Source organism: Taeniopygia guttata, chromosome 22 (assembly GCF_048771995.1).
Source record: "Taeniopygia guttata chromosome 22, bTaeGut7.mat, whole genome shotgun sequence".
NCBI lineage: Eukaryota > Metazoa > Chordata > Aves > Passeriformes > Estrildidae > Taeniopygia > Taeniopygia guttata.
In genome coordinates this window covers 3,074,767-3,099,390 of record NC_133047.1, presented here as the reverse complement: position 1 = coordinate 3,099,390, position 24,624 = coordinate 3,074,767, and the positions used below count along the sequence as shown (strand labels likewise).

Sequence of the window (24,624 nt, the reverse complement as noted above, 5' to 3'; positions counted from 1 at the left end):
TATCTGCTCTTAAAAGGACTGAGCTCTCCACCTGCTTCTGTTGAGATGACCAGGAACTGCAGCTCAGAGAGCTCCTGTCAGCCCTCAGGCACAGCTCAAAAGCTCAGAGTAAAGCAAAAAGCTTTTTCTTTCATGTCCCTGTGCTCCAGGGCAGCACAAGGAGCTGATGGAGGCTCCACTCCTCTGTTCCCACAGCCCCAGGCTCCCAGGATGACCCCTGGGGATGATCTGTCACAGGACCATGGACACAAGGGCTGACCTACCCCAGCTCACAGCAAATCTCCCTCCTGGAGAATTCCCAGGAGGCTTCCCATGGAAAAAGCAGTGCTGTCCTGATCCCACAGTGCTCCTTCTCCCTGGGAATCCCATCCCACACCCTGGGAATCCCATCCCACTGCCCCACCTTCCCTTCCATCACCTCAGGAACCAGGAATGTTCAATCCCTGGCTGCCCCACTGAGGACAAACTGCTGTGACACAGGCTCTCGTCACCCCTTTATTCCCTCCACCACCACAGCCTTGATCTGGTGTGCTTCCCAGCCCAGATGTTTTCTTCCTGTTGTTGATTTCAATTAATTCGGTTGCTTGAGGTTTGAGAAGGAAGTTGCCAGCTCATTTTTAAACTCAAAGCTTGTTCCAAAAACAGAAACAAAACGGAGATTAAAAAAAAAAAAAAAGGAAGAGATAACGTAAGAATCACTTCATCAGTGCTGAAATCTTCAAAGAAGAAATGAAACAGCTTTGTGGGCTTTGTAGTGGCTCCCTGAATCTGAGTGAAATTCAGGCCTAATTCTAATGTTCAGATATTAGAGTAGAAGTAGTCACAAAGTAGAGGGAAGAATTTCTGAGTGCTGTACAGGGGGTTTTGGTTTTGTACATGGGGGTCAGAGGGTTTAAGATGGAGGGATTTGGGCCTGTCCTGTCCTCCCTCTTTCTCCTTCCTTCCCTCCATGTTCTTGGTGATGTTGGCACTCACAGATTGGTTTAGAGTAGAAAGGCACCATTTAATATAGGTAATAGGCATTGGGGAAAAACTGTAACATGTAACACATAATGTACCATATAAAAGATAGAAAAGCACCATTTAATATAGGTAATGGGCATTGGGGAAAAACTGTACCCATGTAACACGTAATGTACCATATAAAAGACAGCAGCAGCCCTGGGCGGGGAGAGAAGAAGCAGTCGGGAGTCAGAGAGGATGTCAGGGTGTGTGTGTGCCTCTGCCTGAGCTGTGAGCAAACCACAGCAGCCCGAGGAGAAAATCTTTTAGATAACTTGCAATAAACTGCCTTGAGACCGAACAACAGAGACTGCTGAGCCTTTCTTTGGAAGCACGGGCTGGAGGAGAGACTTTTCCACCACACAGAGCCGCCCCTGAACCAGGGTGAGCTCTGGCACTTGGGCAGATTAATCAGCTCAGGATTAAAGGCAGACAATGAGTTGAAGTGAGACACCAACACTGGGTGATCCATGTGGCTCTTCTGCACCAAAGCTGGCCCCCAGCCACGCTGGAATATTCTGTAGCTCATGGGCCAAACTGGTGAGATGCTGGTGGGGAGATAACTGGGTGTGAAATTAAAGGGAAAGGCAAAAATTAAACTAAAAATAGGGGAATGGATTAAATGCTCCAAGGATGGGGAAAATAAAGCAGTGTTGTTTTAACATAACCATGGAAAAATCCACACAGGTTAGAAATGCTAGCAGCACTTTATATAGTGCTATATACCCATTATTAACACATTATTAGCATAAAAGCTGTACTAAAATCAGATCCCAGCACAGTCCCACACACACACAAGTAATTTCGGAGTTCAGATCACTCCTACTGCTTTTTTACACAATTCACAGAATCATGGAATATTCTGAGCTGGAAGGGATCCATACAGATCAAATCCAACAACTGATTCCAGAAAGGACAGCCTAAAAGCTGAACCACAGTTAAGGCTGGCCTGAAATATCTCCTCATCTTCATCCAGCTGCTCCCAGACTTTAAAACCACTTCCACAGCCCACTGAAAATGGTGCCAATCTCAGCTTTAAATGGTGGCTTTAGGAAATGTTGCATCACATCTTGGCTCCCTCTTCCCAGCTCAGGAATGCTCCTGAAGAGCTTTCCTGGAGCAGGGTGGCATCTGCACCCTGAGCAAGAAGGGAGATGGGCAAGAGGGATCCAGCACAGAGGCTGGGGAATACTCAACAGTATTTGTTCTGCAGGATACTCTGAGACCAGGGCCAGAAAAATCCCCATATGATCTCTTTCTGGCACTTGGAATCTCTCTTGAATTAAAAAAAAAAAAAATGCAGATGAAGAGCAATGCATTTATATTTTTGACCCCTTGCTAAACTCCAGAGAAATGATTGCTCCAGGGTGAGAGTTGGATGCAGCTCTGTGCCTTGCCTTGAAAACAAAACTCTGCTTTTTGGGATGGATGTGCTCATGGGTGGGGATTAATGGGTTTTATAGCTTCCTGGCATTGTGGCATGTGCATTTTTTTTTCTTTTTTGCATCCTGCCTCAGTTGAGTAAGCCTTGGCTTGTGAACAACCCACTCCTGGAGTTTCTATTAATAGCCCATGCTTCCAGATTTCCACTGCAAAGGATTTTTTTTCAGCTGGTTTAATTAAGTGTCATCCAAAGCATGCATGAAAATTTTCTGGGGCTTCAGCTCATGAATGCCACTACCAGGAAGGAGAAAAACTGTTTGAAATGGACAATAGAAACATGAATTAGGGTCAGATGTTACCAAAATTGTGTATGTAATAAAAAAACATGTATTCGGGGTTCCAGTTGCTATTACAGACTGCAGTTTTACACATTAGTTATTGTTCCTACCAGCATTTAATGTGCCTATTGTTTAAGAGGAGTTTATAAGGTGAAAATCCTTAACATTTAAGCTTAACTGTAAGCAGGCAGATCTCCCCTACCGAAAACTTTAAATAGCAGCTTGATCACTATAAACACATCTGCCTTTTTAATACTACTTAATCCCCACAGCAACTGTGTGTGATGAAATCTGGTGAATTTATTGAGTTGTACATTCTGTCACAAGCCATTTTATTGAGAGACTGTAATTAAATTCAGCCCTGGTAATTGCACAGGTCCCTGCTTAGAAGTCTGGAGTTGTCAGGCTGTGGCTGCAGGAATATTCTCCTGGCACTGAAGTGAAGTGGGAGTAATTCTGTGAAAGCAAGAGGAATAAAATCAATCTCAGTGAACTGGAAGTCAGGCCCTTGACTGACTTATAGATTTTTCCATAATCACAGACCTTATTTCATCCAGAGGCTTCCAATTCTCAGCTGGTAAAATATCACAATTCCTTCTGCCTTTATGCATCATGACCCTTTTATGTGTCAAGGAACTGAGCTACCAAAAGCTGCCTCATCTAGTAACAAAGCTGTTTTCAGCAGCAAAAATTCTGATTTAAGCATTAAACCTCAATTTCCAGCTCAGCAGCCCATCCAGAGACCACAGCCCTTCTCTGAGCTCAAAAAATCCCAAATCAAGCGATCCAGAAGAGCCTCACACCTCCTTTTTTCTGATTTCACCCCAATTCTTCCTCTAAAGCACACTCTGGTTTAGAGGGTTTGATCTGGGAATAGGAAGGACAGCGAAAAAATGCAAAATCTCTTGGAAGGAAATGGCTCCATGGACCTGATGCACCTCAGCTAAAGAGAAATCAAACCAAGGATTTTCTTCACATCCTGCCTGCAGCAACCAGATTTTCAGCTCTGTGTATTTGCAGGGATTTATTCCCAAAGTATTTTATTCTTGGACCCTCCCCACTGCCCCCTTCCTGCAAGAAAAGATCCTGTGTTCTGTCTATTCGAGCCAGAACTTACAGATAAGCATTACACCCTTGATAGCTCAGCTACCTCAGGTGGCATAAAAGTAGCAGGATGGCTCCTGTGACTGTGTTGGAAAGAAAAAAAGTTGTAATAAAAGGCAAAATAAAAAAGCTCTTTACAAAGGAAAACCAAGCCAGGGCAAGAGGTTCTTGCTCCTGCTAAAACACTTCACAGAAGTGATTTACTTATTTTGTTCTCTTCTTTTCTAGGGAATTGCTTAGGTGGGACTTTTTGGTTCCTGTCCAATTGGCTATCCTTAAGTTTGAGGTGAAGTCCCCAAGGTCCTATGAGGTGTCTTTTAACCAAATTGAGGAGAGAAACTTCTGGGCTTTTGTCCTTTTTAAGGAGACAAAGGGTAACTTGTTTACTACTCCATCAACAAGGGGCACATTCCTACAAGACTGGAATAAAGAGATTATTCTGAAGAGTGACAGCCCTGCACAGGCCAGCATTTATAGTGCCAATACAACTACCTAAGGACTGTTCTCCTCTACCTGCTTGCCAAACTCATAGTAAGGGCAGCCTAAATGACATCACATGTTGTTTTCTGTCCGTTCACATCCAGTTTATAAGACCTGATGCAGAGACATCAGAAGCTGGACCAGGCTCAGAAAAATCAGACACATCCGTGCTCCACTGATTACATTTTCAGACTGCAACATTCCCTTATTCCCTCACTGATGTCACACAGATGTTTCACTTGTCCTTTTGGCTGATTACATCCAAAATACAATTAGCAATCTGAGGCTGGCTGGACACAAACATAAAGAATTCACACCATAATTAATAACCCTCCCCAGCAGCTGGCATGGCAGCCTATTAAGGTCAGATTTAAAATTTAAAAAAAAAGGCTGCATCTCTTCCCAGTACAGGCTTATTTGTGCGTTTGTTGTATGTCAGGAGGTCACCATGGCAGAGAGGGAGGGGAACCAAGTTCAAAAGAGACATGTAAGTGGTTCCAAGATTTGTTCTTTCTTTTAGGCATTACTCCGCACTGGAAGGCCATGAAAAGAGCACACAGGACTTCAAAGGCTTCCAAATGAATTGGTCTGTAAACCTTGAGGGACTGAGATGGGGAAAAAACCTCGGTTTGTAGCCATGACTTTCAAGTCAAGACATAAGACAAGAATTAATAACACATCCAAGGGGCAAGGGCTGATCAGACACAGGAGGACAAAAGAGCACGTGCCATGAGCCAGCTCTGTCCCTCTCAGGTCACTGCAGATGTGTCCTGCCCCTCAGGCTTTTTCCACTCGCTGGGAAGCTGGAACACTTCTGGATTGGCATTTTTATCACCAAGTTTTGTATTCTCACCTTCATTTCATGGCCTGTCTCAGGGTGTTGGAGATGAAGAGGAACATGACAGCAGGAGGCCAGTTTTTACAATGGAAATTTGTGGTGGTTCTGAGAGGGATTTGTGTGTTTGGGATTAGAAAAGTTGGTTTCCCCTCCCCCTCAAATATAAACTAAATGTGAAGACCTCTGATTCTAGAAAAGCACTTTTTATTAATACAGCTTGTGAGAGAAATGGGGAAAAGAAAAACCCTGTATTTATCAAATAAACGTCTCCCCTGCCTGGATGAGGACCAGACACTTCCTCTTCTCATGACTGTGCCAAGGTGACATCATGTTCCAAGGTGGAAGCTGTCACCCATCACCACCAAACCACGGCCACTTCTGCTACAATATCAGCAATCCCCACTCAAACCACTGCCAACTCTCACACAGCTTCAGGCAAGGAAGTGAGGGCTGAACCAGACCTAAATGTTCCTGTGTTTAGGGAGAAATCCCGAAGGGAGGTGCAGCAGGACCTGGTTTCCACCAAACAAGGAGGCTCAAGCAGCACGTCTGCCCCTCACACAGCCATTCCCTTGCCACACCTGCAGGTGTTCTCCCCACTCTGTGGCACTGATACTGCCTGCAAATGAGCTTTTGTGCTTGCTAAAATCATTAACCTCTGGGAGGTCCTAGCTAGATTATCCCCAATTTAAGCAGAGACTGCTGTACCACATTCCCCAGCTGCTGAACTTCCTCCTGCAGCTCTGAGCCAGCCCAGCCTGGCCTCACAAGCTGTCTGTGAACAATCCAATGTTTGGGGCACAGAGCATTACTTGAGCTTCCCACCCAAAGAGAGACACCCATCCTATGGCAAACTGGTTTGGGAAACTCCTACACACACAAGATCTAACTTTTGTTTTTTCCATGCACCAAGTCTTTAGGGGCAACTGTTGCTTTCTACACCTAGGCTTAATTTCCTGTCTCAAACATGTTATTACAAGGAAATTCTTCACTATAAGGGCAGGGAGGCCCTGGACATGTTGCCCAGAAAAGCTGTGGCTGCCCCATCCCTGTCCAAGGCCAGGCTGGGATAGTGGGAGGCATCTCTGCCCATGGCAGGGGGTGGGACTGGATGGACTTTAAAATCCCTTCCAACCCAAATCATGCTGGGATTCCATGAACAGCCAGAACTGCCCCTGGATCTGGGCAGGATGGCTCAGGGGGAGCTGCCCCATACAGCTGCTCCCTCTTCCCCTTTATGATGTTTGCATTGCAGGAGGACTGGCTGCCTCAGAGTCCTCAACTCTGCTCCTGGTTCCATGGCCTAATTCCACTTTTAAGAACACACTGCACATTTTTCTCAGCTGCACTACAAACTTTTTCCATTCACAGTGGAGTCAGTCTCTGCCCATCAGGCTGAAAAGTCCTTTGTAGCCCATCAGTAGCCAAACTGTTCTCTTGAGACACTGATACTAATCCTCAGAAATCTTATCTGAAGCAAAGAAAAGCCTGGTGGACAGAAAGTATCATGAACTGACAGCCACGTTGGAATGAGGGTTTTTTTTTTTTTTTTTGAAGCAATATTGGAGTATTTGAATAGAGAATCCTGTGCCACAGCCCCTAAATGCTGAACTGGCCCTGTCTGGATTTTCAAGAAGTCTGGAATCTTGCCAGCCCCATGAAGAACCCCAATTTGGAGGCACAAACCACTCAGGGTGTTGTCATTTGGGAGCTTCCCCCCTTCCCTCCACAGCTCAGGGCTGTGCAATAATTTGGGAGGCTTCTCCAGGAACTCCTTCCCCAGCTCCTGCTGCCTGCAAGCTGTGCCAGGGAATTTCATTCATATGTAAAACACTACCATCGAGTCCCCCAGATTCCAAAAATATCCAAGCTGCACACATGTAGCTGCTTCTGGGGACTAAAGCAATGTGGTGGAAAAACACTCTGACAAGTGGCTGAAAGAGAATCCTCCAAAAACTGAGCCCTTTTTGGTGGGTCTGAAAACCAACCAAAGCATCTCCCAGTTCATATCTGCATGTGAAATCTCCAAGTTCCTTCTTTTACCCACAACAGGAAGGCAAAAGCAGATCTGGATCTGCAGATGCCAAGTGGGAGGGACGGGGATTATCTCCTTACTTCCAGTGTTGCCCAGACCAGCTTCTCAGGTAGCTCTTCATAAAAATAATCACTTTTTACTTATGACATGAGGCTCTAGGTGAACTTAATTAATTTGAATTACAACCACAACCCCTCAGCAACAAAGCCATCTCCCATTACAGACAGCCAGCACGGAGAAATGGAATGACATTCCCACTGTCACAGACAGGGTCCCAACACCAACTGCAGGGGACTAAGGGAAGAAAAGAGTTTTCCCAGAAGCCATAACTTGTAAATGTCCATCCTTGCATTCCTTGAAATGCACATTGGAGGGAGGGCTGTGAAAAGATGCAGGCACAGCCCCAAGCTGCTAACAACTGGCAGGTCCTGAGTGAGATTAAAGTGTGCCAGACAGGAGAAGCTCATTTGTATTCCTCAAACAATTCTTCCTCTCACCAGAAAGATTTTTTAAAAATCCAGTTTCTAAGAAACAGATGGGATCTACGAACTCTAAAGGCACTGGGGCTGAAGGAGAGAGGGGAAAAAGGCTCTGCTGATCAAAGACATCAAATCCCACTGCACAGGCAGGACTCCAAATCCTTCCCAAGTGGGGAATCCTGCAGTTGGTTACAGCCTTTGCTTCTTTCACGCTCCTATTGCTTCCCCTGTGGGAATCCAGGGCTTCCCTCTGGCTGCCCTGGCAGGTCTGGGACCCTGGCAGGGGTCAGGAACCCCCCTGGACAGAGCCCCCAGAGACACTGGCTGTGATCTCTGTCCATGGAAAAGAGTTTTCAATCTTACAGGATGAATTACAAGCTCTGAGTGTTTGATATGAGTAATAATTAAGTGTGGCACGGGTGCAAAAGAATAATAATAAAATACTGGAATTGTCTTCCTAGGGAGGTGATGGAATCACCATCTCTGGATATGTTTAAAAAAGGACTGGACTTGGCACTTGGTGCTATGGTCTAGTTGTGGTGTCAGGGCATGGGTTGGACTTGATGATCTCAGAGGTCTCTTCCAACCTCATTATTCTGGGATTCTGTGAAACACCTCAGCACATCACAGGCCTCCTGCATCACCCCAGGCACAGCCACACAGCCCAAAGGGCCCAAATATGCCCCCTCAGCACACCCAGAAACACAGAACACGTCTGAGCTCTGCACAGGGGCAACACTGAATTTGATCTGAGCTGAAAATGAGGTTCACCAAAGCAGATCCTCCAGGTGAATTCCTGGCAATGCAGATGGATGCCAAAACTCACCAAAGCCAGAATTTCACCCTCCATTTTTATAAACCAACCATCAGTGGGAATCTATCCAAGGTTCTTGGTTCAATGTCACCGTTTCCTCCTGTGCTCTCTGGCAAGGGACATCAAGGACTTGTCAGAGCCCCACGAGCCCCCACTGGAATTCCCACAGAACAATGGGGGATCCCATCCAGCATTACTGGGATGCTGGGAGCAGAGCAAGCCCCAGACAGAGGCTGCACAATCCACTGCAGGCAGAACCTAATGGACTTAGAGGGGTTTAAAAGCTCAGGAAGAGGAGCTCACACCAGGGAACTGCCCAGCTCTACTTACAGCCCCACTTTCCCATCACGGATTTGAAGCCTGCCCTGAATGAAAGGTACAAACACAGCAGCAGGAAGCTGGTGAAGCAAAGAGATTTAGGGTGAATCGGGGCCAAGGCTGGTTTTGGGGGTGTAAAAAGGACCAAGGGGAGCTGGAGAGAGGAGGGACAGGGCAGGAGGGACTCTGCACCTCTGTGTGGCAATGCCATTATTCCAGTCACAGAGAGCAAGGATTCCCACTCATAGAAATCCCCAATAACATGTGGACGTTTTCGCTGTGTTTCTAGAGAATTAAACATTTCTTTGGGGCAGAAGAAGTGCCAGAAAAAGAAACGAGTTGCAGAGCCAAGGCAGCCCGTCTGCAGGGCTGGTCCCAGTGCACAGTTCCTCTTTCATCTCTGGGTGCAAAGAGAAACAAAAGTGGGGCTGGTGCCTGTGAACAATGCAGTGCTGTGTACACACAGCCAGGGGCCTGGGGAGACACTGCAGCTCTGTGGTCGCTGCTCTTGGATGCAAAACACTTGGTTTTATAATTCCAGCTTAGCCACAAGTCCCTGCCTGACCACTCCTGTCACTTCCTTCTGTCTCTGCTTCCCTCCTCTTCCTCTCACCATTTAGACTCAGCACAAGACTAACCCTGATAACACAAAATAAATGCACCCAGTCAGGTAGAATAGGATTTAATCTCCACTGGTGGATTTAAATACCATCCCTCATCCTGTCTAAACCCCACTTTAAGCTGAGACTATCATAGAGTCTGATCTCCTTTGGGGCATTCTCTGTCACACCTAGATCAAAACCCAAGAGGTGAGGAATCATTCCTGACTAGAAACATCTCCTTCCAGCAAGGTGGTGATCTCCAGAATGACCTGGGAGACCTGGTGTCACCTCACTTTGAGTTTGATTGTGGCTGGGCAGCTCAAACCCCGCTCAAACCCCTGCCAAGCTGCCCCAGGAGCTCTTTAATAGCAGGGTCAGGAATTAGGGAGCCCATGTGAGGCTCCCCTTCATTTCCTGACTTTCCCAAGACACACAGGCTCCCCTCCCCATGTCATTAGGATAACTGCTGCTGAGTTCAAAGCTGCTGGCTTCCAAGCCACCAGGCCAGAAAAAGCTATCATTTCTCTCACTGTAATTTCTCTCCAGAACAGTGGTTGACTGAGTCAAGAGAGGCAATGTCAGCAAGAGATTTCACCCAAGAACAGCAGATACCAGAGGAAAGGCAGAGTCTGGGAGGAGGGGCTCAAATGTGTGTGGGAGCTGGCCTGGATGGATGGAGTTCTCACTGGGACATGAAACAGGCTCAGGGATCAGAGAGTCAGTAAATACACAGAGCTTAACTTTCTCATCCCTCCTGCAGGGCTGGGAGCAGAGAGAAGCAATCCCTGCTCAAATCAGGGCGAGTTTTTCCACTGATTTTGATGGGGATTTCACCCATCACAGTTAATCAGCAACCAAATCATCAACAGGCTCCGAGAGGCCACCCTGTTCCTAGCAGGAATTCTTCCTCCTCTAACAGCTCCAGGGACTGGGTTATTTCCTGGGGTATTAACCTAGCTCAGGCTGGGAAAACAGGGGCTCAGAAATAGGTGTGTCTTGTGCAGAGCCAGGCACTGGGCTTTGGTGGTCCTTGGGGATAATCCCTTGCAACTCAGGATGGTTTGTGAGACTCTGAAAAACGCCATTTTTAGCTCACCAAAACTTTAGCCTCGTGGAGAGGGCAACCTCAGACAGAGTCCTTTTTGAAAGCTCTTGGAAGGACTGTTCTCTTTCCATGGAATACAGGGAAATTTAGGGAAGCAACCAGAACAGGTTGGAACATATTTAATACTCCTCTCTCCATCAAAAGTCTCTGCAGAGCATTCTGGAATTCTCCTTTCAACTTAATGCCCAAACACTGCATTCTGACATTTCAAAAGGGCGACAATCCAAGTTCTTTTTTCCCAGAGCAATGTTATCCTAAAACCCAGAGGGAGGGTTTTTCAGCTAACATACCCACACCAATATTTTTCTAAGGTGGGGACCAAGAAAAGGACCGTGCAAATTGCCACTGCAGAAAAACAAAGATATCACAATACGTCATTTCAGGCAAAAACCAACTCTGTTTGTTCCTCCTTAGCAAAGTCAGCTGGAACTTTGCCTTTGGCACTGCAGAGGGGAGAGACAGAAGGATCATAGCTGGAATTCCTGCTCAGATGGCCTCAGGGGAGCCAGCAGAAAAAGCAGTCAGCCCTAAATCCTGAGTGGACCAGCCTAGGGAGGGCTCAGGAAAGCAAGGGGCAGAGAGACAAAAAGGCAGATTTGGATCCTCACCCCCAGCCCCTTTCCCCTGGATTGGAGCTAGAGCTGCTTCCCACCAGGATAAATCTCCCCTGGTGCCAAAAAAACGACACTATTGTTCCATCTGACACCAGGATCCATCTGATTCCCCCTCCCTGATGCTGCAGGGATGAATTTAGAGAGGAACAAGCAAATGAGGGCTTGGAAACAACATTTTACACTCCTGTGCATTCCTTGGATGTGTCTGCCATGGGAATTAAAGGGGCAAACACTGAATTTGATCTGAGCTGAAAGTGAGATTCACCAAAGCAGATCCTCCAGGTGAATTCCTGGCAATGCAGATTGATGCCAAAACTCACCAAAGTCAGAATTTCACCCACCATTTTTATAAACCAACCACCAGTGGGAATCTATCCAAGGTTCTTGGTTCAATTTCACTGAAAACTGCATGCAAAACAAATATTTCCCTAAAATGATTGTAAAGTAAACAGCCTTAAAGTGCCCTCCAGCAGAAAAATGTGAAATAAATTGAAGCATGAAGCTGAGGAAGCTGTTTGTGTGCCCAAAGTGAGGGTTTTGCATAAAGCAGAGAAACAGATGGAGTAAAGGTATTTGTAAATAAATCATACAAAGTTTGCTTAAAGCACTAATGAGGAAATTGGGTGGTTTTTTCCCCACAAATCTCACATCCAAAAAGAATTGTTTTTTCCTAAAAAAGACTGAAGAACAGAGACACAAGTCCATGGGAGAAGCAGATTCCCTTTGCAAAATCCCAACATTTAATGCATACAATGAGATAAGAGCATCATTTTCAGGCTGCAGTTTGTGATTTTGTGAATCCAGCTCACTAAATATTGACCTGTTAATCATAAGAGAAAATGTCTCTCCATCATCCTATTTAGTCCAATTAGTCCTTGCTGCAGTTTCAGGACGATTTTTTTTGTTGTTCAGAGATGATTTTGTATTTTGGTGTCTTAATCTGAGATACTCCAGACGGTCAAGTTTAATCCCTAGCCTTCTCTAAATGGCTTGCCCATGGTCATAATCCAAATTATGTTCATTTTCATAAGGAGAAATTGTAAAATGGGGTATTCTCCTTCCACCTCCCTAACTCAGAAAAGTCTTACATTATCATTAGTGAGGTATTCAGGTACTACAGCCATAAAGGCAATAAGTATTTACACACATAAAGGATTTCTGAAGCAGGAAGCTCTGCTGAGGTAAAATTAGGCAGCCAAAGTAAAGGGCTACTCAAAAAAAAAATTTGCAAACCAATTTCTACTTTCAAAAAGTGCTACTGGGGGGAACAGTGCTGCTGAAAGGTCACATGCAGATGACAGATAATGTTATTTTGATCTAATTCAACTTAACAAGGAAGAACAAAATGATAATTCAAGTGTGAACCAGGTATTCTAACAAAGGAGCAACCAACGAAACAAAGTCAGTGAAGTGAGACTGGAAATAAAAAACCATTTCAGTGTTCCTGATTTAAGTTGACAGCAAGGATTTGAAGGAGAACTGGGTATTAGTGTGCACAAAGGGACCATCCACAGCCACACCCCCTGTGTGGGTGAGGTTACCTTCAGACACAAACCTCACACCCTGAAGTGATGATTTTATGAAAAATAATTTCCCCAGTTATTTTATTTCTCTGAAGCATCAGACTAAGAGCTACTTCCAGCCTCCTGTCAATCAGTTCAAGTCCACCCACCAGGCCAGGGATGAAGGACCGCTCACAATCATGGGCTGGGAGATGAGGATGCTCCAGTCCATGCAGAGCTTGGTTGGAACTGAGCAGAGTTCAGCTGGCTCCTGGCTGTGCCTACGATCTCTTTGTACCCATGGACTGAACAATAGACACTGACACATGCTCTGAATCAGCTGCTTTTATTCCTCTGCACCTCAACTCCTGTCCTGTGCAACGGCAGCACCTGAGAGTACATGAAAGACTGTGAGATGCTCAGATTTTGGATCACTTCCCACCTTTATCCCTCATTCCCACATGCAGCAACAGAGCCTGGGACACCATGGTAGATTTTTACACCTGATCAGCTGCCACAAACAGAGGGGTTTGTTTTTTCCTTCTGGCTCGAACAAAGTTACAAGGTTATGACTTCCTCGTGGTTTAAGATCCTGTGGCCATCATAAGCAGGGACAGATAGCCTGGAAATCATTCCTGAGGCATTTTAGAGGCAGAAGGGAACACCCAAAGCATTTAATCCTGCTGCCAGCACATCAGTCAGTCTGTCTGTGTTTTTTATTTTGAGGTATTTTCACTTCACAATTCCTCTCTTTCTCCAAAGGAGGAAATGAGCCCAAGCAGAGCTACACTAACAAAAATCTTGGTGGCTAAAGCAGATCCTGAAGTAAGTGGCCCAGTTTTGAAAGACACACAACACTGGCATGTGACAAACACAACAGATATCTCTCCACAGACAAAGGACCAAGGCACGGGAATGTGGGGGATCTGCTCCTCACTCTGGAGCCAGAGGTCACAGAGACGCTGGTTCAAGGAGCAGACCCAAAAACCTGCTGAAGTCACACCACCAGCAAGGGAACACAAATTAAATGAGTGGCAACTGCAAGATGGGGAAATCCTGGAGTCCTGCTTTTCTGCCCCTATTCCCACAAGCTTTTCCCAGCCAGACATCACCCACTGATCTAGAACGAGGTGACTCCCATAGCTCCTGTTCTTATCTGGGAAAGAAAAAAGCCCAGCTTTGCTGGAAGAGGAAAGCAGGCACTTACTGATCATGGTGGTGCCTCCAGCCAATGCAGCTTTGGTCCCTTGGAAGAAATCATCAGCAGATGTCATCCCCTGCTCTGGCATCTGGAAGCGGGTGTGGACGTCGATCCCTCCAGGAATCACCATCCTGCCGTGGGCCTCGATGGTTTTCACTCCCCCTGGCACGATCAAGTTCTCCCCTATCTGCCTGGGGAAGAGGTTTTGAGAAGCAGGTCAGGCACACCCAGGTAAGCAGCCTGTAAACAAACACCCCTGTGCTACTTAGCCCAGCTGCTGTTGTCTTTTTCCATCTAAAGCAGGGCACAGGATCAGCACACACAGGGCTGAGGGTGTTTTAGGCTTCCCCTGGAAGCATTTGTGTAACAGTGAGTTAAGGCTGCAATTTCTTCAGGACTTTGGGACAACGTTAAAGGAAGGAAAAGGAGCCCCTCACTGCACCCAACACAGCTTTCCTGGGGCTGGACTGTTTAAAGCAGCAGCTCAACACTTGATTCCAGCTCTCTAACAGCCATTTCCATGTTACCACTGGTTTGGGAACACTGAGAGAATTTTTGCTTCTTTATTTTCTACCTTCCTCTCATATGGAAGTATTACAGAGTCCCCAAACAAACATAAATTCCAGCAGATATTGGTCACCAAATTCCTGGTGAGACCCTCAGAGGTCTCTCCAGTCCAGCTCCTCACAGACCTATTTTTAGCAGTGCAGTAGTGGATGCTATTAATTAAGCTGTCTCTGGCTGGCTCCTTTAACTTTTAACCGTGATTAAAAAAGCACATGTGCTGACTGTTTAGCCAGAACAGGAAAATTCCTTGTTTGTAACCTCTGGCTTGTATGTTTTTTCCTAGGAGTAATTTTCCAAAGAAATCTGTAACACATTTAATGTGCCAGAACACATGTTCCAGGCCTGAAAGAGGTCTGAACCTCTTCCCCTACAGGGTCTTTTTTCCTTGAAGGGGGGTTGAAGTGATCTCTGCATCACAGACCCAGAGAAATCAGCACTGCAAGAGACTTCCAGAGGTCACCTAAGTCCAGCCTCCAAGCCTAAAAGAGAATTGTGTTAGGACACTGAACTCTGAATTCAAAATATCTGAAGTCATAACTCAGTGAAACTTTACAGCACAGATAACTTCAAACACACGTGTCATCTCAGCATGGGGCTGCTGTCATGGCTAAAATTAAGCACATGTAAGTACCTCCTTGGAGCCAGCAGGGTTTGGGCCCAGTTGTTTATTTATTCAATACCCTACTTTTAAAGCTCCTTCATTAAACACCAGGATAGATGTGGAAATATTCATTTTTCACTGTAATTTAACAGATCTCCCGGAGATCATGCTATTCCAGCCAATCTGCAGTGCATTTCTGTACATACCCAGTCCCACCATGAGGCTTCACTTACTTTATCAAGCCATCCTCCATGTAAATGTCTGCATAGAAGGACTGGTCGTCATTAACTATTTTACCACCTTTGATCAAAAGACGATCGCTCTACAACAAAAGAAGCACAGCACAAGACACGATTATTCAATGGGAGAGCTGACAGTCTGCAGTGTCACTCCAGAGATGAAAGAGGAGGGAAGGCAACAACCTCTGCATTATTCACCAGCACACATCAAAACACCAGTCAACTGCCGCACTTTCAACTGGAAAGATAAAATGCTTTATTTCATCTGCAAGGCCTTTCATCACTGATGATCCAAAAAAATAAAAATCAGAATGAGGAAAGAAATGGGTTCCAGTGATGTTATCTACTCTGGCAGCTTCACTCCTACCTGAAGCCTGCCACCACCACCTGCAGCAGCAGCACTAAATAACACTTGGAGGGATGTGTCAGAACCACATCTCTTTATTTCTTTTTTTTGGTCGTACGCAAAATTTCCTATATGCATCCACACAGTGGAGTCACTGTTTGGCTCAATGTGAGTCAGTTGCTGTCAGGGAAATGGCCCAAAAGTCTGTTGCTGGGGGTTACACAACACAAACAAACTCCTTTGGTCCACTTCAGTGATGTTTCAATGCAGGGGATCCAGAGCACCACTGCAGAACCAGATGGAATATGTGCACGCATTTAGCAAATTAGGGTTAAGGGAAGGATACACAAAACGGTTATTAAAGTTTTCTCAAATTAGAAGACAGTTTGGCAGGAACAGGAAGGCAATTATAAAAAGGCAGTTATCAGGCAGTGTGATTTTATCCCAGCCCAGGTTACAGCTTGCTTCTGCAAGATTTTAGGTCAAAAACAAATGTTGGCTTTTAGGGGTTTTTTTCCTTGCAGTAGTCATAAATAAGAGTGAAACTCACTGCAGAACTCCTGATGGGGAGGAGAGTTAAAAATGTCTGGCTGCTACAACCCCCGGTTCCTTCATTCCCCCCATCACAGATGCATTTCTACAGCAGATGAATATTTAAAGCAAAGCACACACATGCTGTGAATCTTTGGCTTAAACCACACCTTTGGCCCTCAGATCTGCGCTTGTACTTACTCTGATTCTTTTCTCCTTCCTCACAGAATCATCTTTGAAAGAGAACAAAGCGATACCAGCACAGCCAAAGGCTGGGGGAATCAAAAGCTAGACTTTTAACATTATAGAAAATATGTGTAAGAATTTATAGAAAAATACATATAAAACAGTGATGGGGTGCTCAGGGCTCTGATTTTGAAGTGCCAACTCCACTCGTTGAAGGAACAATCAGGCATTTTCCCAAATTCCTCATAATAAAGCTTAAGAGTTGGAGCACCCAATTCTCAATTGACACGGCTCTTTTAACACCAAAAGGGTCCATGAATTGCATCAGATACTGATTTATACCATTATATCCATCTTCTGCATCACTGCTTAACATCTAGGAGATGTTCAGCCCATCTCCCTCCTTTTCTGCTTCTCCTTCCTCCTCCTCCAGCAGTGGAGAGTTCCCCTGGATAATGCTACTGATTTCAAATACAAAGAAACCCTCAAAATTTAAATTTAGGAGCTGCTGCAAATGCCAATAAACGTGAGCGAATAAATGTGGGGTGTGAAAAACCCACTTGTCTTTCAATACCAGCCTCTCCAGCAAAACATCCTAGATGTTTACCATTTCCAGAAATACTGCAGTGTTGATGCCACCTCCACTGCAGGCTCCTCGTGCCATTAAAATGGGAAAACCTGGCCATGGGTGTCACCAACAGCCCAAGTCCTCACACACTGGGCATCAATTAGGGAAGAAGAAGGGGGAAAATAGATGCGAAATGGCGACAAAAACGCAGCCTGGAGCATTTTAATGATGCTCCTGGCAGTAAGCAGGGCTGCTGCTGGGCTCTTGAGAAGGCTCTGAGATCAGGACAAATCCTCCTGCTCATCTCAACCACCCTGGAGACAAAAGCACACACAGCTGACATCCCTGCGAGGGCCTGCCACCAAATCTGCGTCTATTCAGCAGCAAAATCAGGGCAGCCACACATCCATTATCCTCATTTTTCCAGCATTAGCCTCGGTTGATAATCCCAGGTTTGCACAACAGCAAACAGAAGCAGAATCTGATTTTTCCTACTCCTTTGCAGGAGGATTGGGTGCACAGCACATAAATCAGAGCGTTCAACCAGAAGAAAAAAATGCGTCATGCTACTCCTGGCCCATGACAGGGATCCAGCAGGAACCTCCATTGCCCTTTAAACAGAGGCAGCTTTTTAAACTCTCTACCATTGGACTCTTGGAGGGAAACTGACTCCCCTTTCCAGAGAAAAAAATAATTTAAAAAAAGAAGGATGCTCCATTTATCAATAACCATTTTGCACATCCTCTCCCTTCCTTCAAACACTGCCATTGTACAATCCAGCGACTCCTGCCCAAAGCCGACACGTCAAAGCCCCGTTCCGGAGCGCCTTTTCCTGCCCCCGAGGATGAGGAGGGAGGACGGGGAAGGGTGTGTCCGTGGGGAAGGTGAAGAACCGCTGCCAAGGACGAAAAACTCCCGTGTCCAAAAAAAAAAAACCCAAGCGGCTCCAGCAGCCCGTTAGTCGAGGATATCTTACGTAACCAAAAGTTGGTACCCTTGGATCTGCAATACCTGCCCTAAATCGGCTCCCACAACAAGGAGACCGAGGGAGGGGCTTATATAACGGCTCCTTCCATGTCCCCCAGGACCGCACCGAAACCTGCGCCTTGCCAGAACCTTCCTGGCCAAGAAAAGCCCATCCTGGACAATCCCCAGCGCCAGCCCGGCGGGGACCGGGCGCTCCGGGATGCGCTCGCCCGGCGCCGCCCTTCGCCGGGCTGGGACGGGCGGGGATGGAGCCCCCCGGGATGGCAGCGATGCCCTGCTAGGGACAGCCCGAGGGCTGGAGAGACCCTCCGGGCACAGCTGGGAGAGACCCTCCGGGCACAGCTGGGAGAGACCCTCCGGGCACAGCTGGGAGAGACCCTCCGGGCACAGCTGGGAGAGACCCTCCGGGTACACCCCGAGGGGGCTGGGACCCTCCCCGGGCACATCCCGAGGGGGCTGGGACCCGTCCCCGGGCACAGCCCGAGGGCTGAGACCTCCTTCCCGGGCACATCCCGAGGGCTGGGAGAGACCCTCCGGGTGCACCCCGAGGGGGCTGGGACCCCTCCCCGGGCAGAGACCGAGGGGGCTGAGACCCTTCCCCGGGCAGAGACCGAGGGGGCTCCGACCCCTCCCCGGGCACAGACCGAGGGGGCTGGGACCCCTCCCCGGGCACAGCCCGAGGGCGCCGATCGCCCGAGCGGGGGTCCCCGATGTTCTCCCGGGGGTCCCCGATGTTCTCCCCGGGGGTCCCCGATGTTCTCCCGGGGCCGGCGCCGCTGAATCCGCCCCCGGCCGGGGCTGAGCTCCGCCGACCCCCGGCCCCCCCGGCGCTGCAGCACAGGAAGCGCCGCATTATCCCCGATCCCATTATCCTGCCCCAGCCCCGCATCGCTCCGGCACACAAAGGGCTCCATCCCCGCGCACCCCTCCCCCTTCCCCGCCGCCGTTCCCCTCTGCGCTCCACTCACCGTGATCCGCGGAATATTTTTCTTCCCCTGATAAGACATCTTGGGAAATCAACCCCCGATGTATTTATTCAAGGATGTTATATTTTTTGTAAAGAGAAGCGCGGCGGCTGCTGCACCGCTATTGTCTCCCGCGACCTCCCCTTCACCAGTGTGTAGATCAAGGGAAAAAAAAAAAAAAAAAATCCCAAACAAACAAAAAACCACACCAAAAAAAAACCCAGAACAAAAATCAATCTCCCGAGGCCAAATCAGTGCGATCCAGGGAAGGGGAGCGCGGGGGAGGGCGCGGCACGGCGCGAGAGGTAATCGGCTCTCCGCAATGGCAGGAACGGGAGAAGCAGCCAACCCTGCGCGCCTCCCTTTCTTCCCTGTGCCCGGAGCCCTGCCCAGCCCCGGCAAAGCCAAGCCCAGCCCAGCCCAGCCCAACCCCGGCAAAGCCCGGCCCAGCCCCGGCAAAGCCCAGCCCAGCCCAGCCCGGCCCCGGCAAAGCCCGGCCCAGGCCCGGCCCGGCCCGGCCCAGTCCCCAGCAGCGGCGGGGCGGGAGCGCGCATGCGCCCCCCGCCGCTCCCGGGCCCGGTCCGCCCGGCACGCCGCGCCATTGGCTGAGCGTCCGCCGGGATGCAAATCAACGGCGGCCTCCAGCCAATGGGAGAGCGGGGGACGCGAGGAATGTAAATGAGCGGTGTGCGGGGCTGCGCGCTCCCGGCGGCGGGCGGGACATGTCGGGGAATCATGTGGGGATATCATGTCGGGATATCATGTCGGGATATTAGCTCGGGATAGCTCGGGATATCTCGGGATACACGGACCGGAATCCATCGGGATACGCCAGGCACCGCCCGGCCGGCCCCCCGCTCCCACCGAAACGCTTCCCGTGGGCCCGGCTTAGTAAGCTGCAGCGCTGGGCGGGGCTGTGCGAAATGCGCCCTTCGGGGGATGCTCACACCCCGTTTATTCCCCTGCGAGATCCCCCGGGAGCAGCAGGAACGAGCCCGCTATTCCCGACACTCCCATCCCGGGAGAAGCGGGGTCCATCCCCATTCCCGGGGTGCGGGCAGCCTCCATCCCCTCCGAGCACGGAAAAGCGGAGGATGCCCGGGGGGAACTCGCTGCTTTCCACCGTCTTTGTCCTACCCCGCCCTTCCTGGCGCTCCCGAACAGCAAATAGGCGAGGGTGGGGGGAATAAAGATTTGAAGCCGCTTCCGACGCTTTGTTTGCCCATTCTGCCTTCTCCCATACCTCGTCCAGAAAATCCAGCCCGGATCCAACCCCCCCCAAACATCTGTGGTCACTAACCTGAAACCTGAGTGCCAGGGAAATGTGGGCTCAGAGCTACGCACCCGGCCGTGCTTGTCCTCTCCATGGTCTCCCGGGCCATTCCTTACTACTGCAGTGCTGCCAACTCCGTGTTCCATGTTTCAGTCACACTTGGAGTCAAATTTCTCAGTCCCTGAACTCCATAAGCTGGTACTTCAAGGAAAGAAATGCATTAAATGGCATAAATATCTCCTCGTTGTTGACAGCGCACTTGTCTCAGTGCAGGGAAGGGTGGTGGGATCCGTGGCCAAGCGGGTTCCTCTGACATCAGCTGTGCTGGGTAAGGTACAGTACAATTTTTTGAGAACTCAGTGCCACAAATTCACTTCTGCTTGAAGATTACAACTAATAATGATCAAAGACTTACCTTCCCTCATTCACAATGAATTTCACATCACACAAACTGCATCTTTGCCTGCCACGAAATTGTGATCTCTCCGTATCCAAACACACCACACACAGCCACTAAGAAATGAAACCTTTGGTCTAGGAGAGCAGTAAATCATTATAAAGACAACATCTGGTCAAACAGACTCCTACCCGGACCTTTTATGTTCATTTATTCACAGGAAGCTCTAAGGAATATAGGGAAGTAGTTTTTCCTGGGTATAGGTATATCACACAACATTTAAGGAGCTGATGTGTCAGTTAATATCCAATTAGCAATAAATGAAAAAGTGGCTTATTATGACAGTGACAAAATTATTAATTTGTCAGCCTGTAGGGTTTATTTTGATTTAATGATTAAACTAGACAACCCTGAATGAGTTATCCTGAGCCTCTGATGTGTGCTTGAAGAAGATTTGAAACCTTAACATACTTTTGCTCAGAACATGGCACCAAGAACCTACATCAGGTCTCAAATTTAGACAGTGCAACTGTTCCTTTTTTTTCTCCTTGATGCTTGTTTTCCTCCTCAGTTTAATGTCTGAATGGTTCCATGCCTTTTATTTGCAGGTAGGAGAGTACCAGAGAGGAATCACACACTGCCCAGGGTTGGGAGCTGGCACCCAGGCCTTGGGCAGTGGATCACCAACACACCTAGAGCCCATCTCAGCTGCCCAAACACACCTATTTCGAATTTTCTCTTTTTTTTTTTTTTATTTTAAAAAGGCATCCTACTGCACATGGGCTTAATTCAGAGCAGCAGTTCTTGAACACTGAGTATTCCACAATCATCTATTCCATAACTTGGATCCAGCAGTGACTAGGGTCACAAAGCAATAACCAATCTTCAGGAGACACTTAGCTTGTCTTTCTCATCACCTTGTTGCAAGAACCTAAGTAATGCAAGAATGAAGTAAATTCAGAGATTAAAGGGCTGGAAAACCACAGTTGCTGAAAATGCAACAACTAAAAAGCACCAAATTTTTAAAACTTCCATGATCTAGGAGCATGATTTAGCTCCCAAGCATGTCTCTTAGCTTCATTACAGTGCACTGATATGCCCCAATTTTCTTTGCTTTTAATGATGAGCTAAAACGTCAAAATAAGTAACTTTTAAATCACTGTAGTTTTAAATTACCAGTAAAAACTGGTTTATTCGGCCTTGTTAAAAAAAGGTGAGGAATGGAATTTGCCTATTGTATAATCTCACACGAGGAGGGGAAGAGCTAATGGACAGTGATGGGATGAGAACAAGTGGGGAACAGCCTGGAATTACTTAAGTGCATCTTTTTGGTTAGTTCTGATAGAGCTTGGAGCAATCTGGTCCAGTGGAACTGGCTGAGCTTTAAGGTTCTTTTCAACCCAAACCATTCCACAATTCTCTGAGTAATTCCTCTGGTAAATCTCTAGTTTCTGCATAAATTCCCCCACAAGTTAAATGAAGAAAAGTCACTATTCACAAAATTTCAGGGGCAGGAGTTGGGTCCTTTGTTAAAAGTCAAGAATTGAACTTTCATGTTAAATCCTGGCAGGATATAACATGAAAGTTATCCAGCCCTGCTGCCCTCCAGCAGTGCTAGGATATTTTGAGAAGTGATGGGATTTCTGGATAATGCTGATGCACTTTGTCTTCCACAGGTCTCTTAACGCACACCAGGGGCTGAACAGGATAAAATTAAAGGTGTCACATTAATGAGCACTGTCTAATCAATGCTAATAAAGGGAAATACAAGAGTGTCCCTGACCCTCTTTGTGTATTTGGGGGAGTATTGGCCTGGATTTCCATCAGCCCTTCCTGCCCAGCTGCTGCAGCACTTCTCGTGAGACTCTTGGCTGCAAAAACTTACTTCATGTTAAAGGAATATATATATGTCTAAATTTATATCCTGCAAATGTCTAGAGGGAAAATGGCACAGGAATATGAGAGTCTCTGTGCAGTGATAATCTATGCTAAAATCATCAGAATAAATCCATGCTGAAATAAATCAGCACAGGCATCAGAGGAAATCAATTTACATCAGCTCTGAATCTTAACTCACAGATTCTGTGAACTACCATATAGCACTTGGAAAAGAATTTTATTCCCACTGTGGAGTTACTGGATGGTTGGGAAAAGAAGTATTAAAAAGAGTTTCTTCCTCTGTGGAATTTTAGTGTAATGGCAACAAAGCCCACATAATTTCTGCAACACTCAAATTGCTTCTACTCCTACTGAATACTTAAAGGTGTGTCCACAATCGTGTTTTGCCATGAAATAAAAAACCTGAAAATGGAAATATCCATTTTAAAACTTAATGAAAAGAGGGATCAGAGAAGGATTTAAATAAACTGGGCCAAAAGAGCTTCCAGGAGTTCACCCATCAGGCCCTAATTTTCTGCCATGATCCTGCCAATGCTAATTGTTGCTCCAACTCTCAATTATTTTAAAGGAGTTTTCCATGGATCCAGGAACATCCTGCATCCTAGGAAGTGCAGAGAGGATTAAATCCAGGCTGATACATGGTAGGAGGAGTTACATCTATCCTTCCCAAAAGATTATGAAAGAACTGTCCTTCATTAATCATCGTAAATTAAATTACTGAGGGGAGTTGTGCTTGACAACAGACATCTCTTGTTTTATTATATTAGAGCAGAAAATTAAAATTAAGAGTTATAGCATAGAAATTACCATGGGGGTCAAACACGTTACTATGAGGAGGTAAAAATCCTACAGCTTCTCGGAGAAACAGCCTGATTTTCTGATTTTTTTTTTTTTTTTCATACAGACTATCACTTTTTATGAGTGTAAGATTCCCTTTCTAGCCACACAAACAGGTCAATCAAAATGTACATTCGATCTGCAAATTAAAAATAACCTTACAATTGATTTTCTTTCTTTTAATATCCAGAGAACCCCTTCAGGAGGCTCAAAAATAGCATTTGAAGAAGGCTGTTAGTGTTGCAGTGTGTTTCTTAGAGGAAATGTCCTGAGCACCATGATGTGAATTATCATTAAACAATCCTAACAATTAAACAATTCCCCATCATGTACCCAGCAACGAGCCAGGCTCTCTTCAGGGTTCTAGACAGGGATTGCTCTGTCAGGGGTTGTACAATTCAAAGAAAAAATCTGCTGTTCTCTCCAAACCACATCCTGCCCTGACCTGCACCACAGCTAAATGCAGAATTTCTGGAATAAAGGCATGGGATATTCTGGAATTGCAGGATTTCTGGAATAAAGGCATGGGACATTCTGGAATTGCAGGATTTCTGGAATAAAGGCATGGGACATTCCAGCCTTACTGTCACTACCTCTTCCCTTTCATCCCCTTGCACCCCCAGGCCCATGGGGAGCATGGGTAGGTGCTAAGAAATGGCTGTTTTCAGTGATTGTACAGGTTTTTAACATTATAATCCCTTCTCCTTCCCCAAAAACCTAGAGGGCAAAGCACCAAACTCTCAGCCACGGCTGTCCCTGCTTGTGCCAGCCAGCTTTGCCTTCCTCTGAGGTGCAGGATGATCACAACTCAGGGAAAAAATGGAATTTTGGCCTGTATTCTCCCACCATGAGAATCCTTGCTGCTCTTTGGGAGGGATGGCAGGACAGGACATTGACAATCACACAGAAGTGCAGAGAGGTTTGGGTTTTGGTGGTTTACTGCTCCCAAATGCTGTTGTTTTATAAGCTAAGAGAGTTCATGAGAACACATGCCCCCAACCCCACCTGAACTTTGTTGGCAATGTCATTTCCCGACTTTGCAACAACATCCCAGGAGATAAACCCAGATTTGATGTGCCACAAGACAGATGTGTGATACAAGGAGTCACACACGGCCCTGCAGGTGAAAAACCTTAGGCAGACCCTAAATGACTGCTCAGCACCTACTAAAAACCAGATGGGGCCTGTTAAATGGTGTCCAGGGAGGTGGCAGAAGGGTGGCACACCAAACTGCCACTCCCATGTGCCAGAAATTGCATTTATCCCTTGGGATGCAGCCTGGATCAGCTCCAAGCCGAGCAGGGAGATCTGGCTCCAAGCGTTTAAATTTTCCCATCAAATCTTTAACCCAAATAATCCATTGGCCCTGTATCAAAACCCCTTGTTCATTCCTGCATGGAAGTGTGGTATTAG

At 46.9% G+C, this 24,624-nt stretch overlaps 1 protein-coding gene across 3 annotated transcripts in view; it reads right to left on the bottom strand.

Annotated features, from left to right (window-relative positions):
- Positions 1 to 24,624, bottom strand: part of DPYSL2 (dihydropyrimidinase like 2) — a 53,560-nt gene that overhangs the window by 23,447 nt on the left and 5,489 nt on the right. For 2 of the 3 annotated variants that reach the window (XM_030290138.4, XM_030290139.4), the window contains exons 3-4: positions 15,217 to 15,305; positions 13,822 to 14,006 (exon numbers count right to left, since the gene is read on the bottom strand). In XM_030290138.4, the coding sequence (XP_030145998.3) occupies positions 13,822 to 14,006; positions 15,217 to 15,305 (274 nt within the window). Of the gene's footprint in view, positions 1 to 13,821; positions 14,007 to 15,216; positions 15,306 to 18,808; positions 19,300 to 24,624 lie in introns of those variants that run through there. The other variant, XM_030290140.4, reaches the window with a different exon arrangement.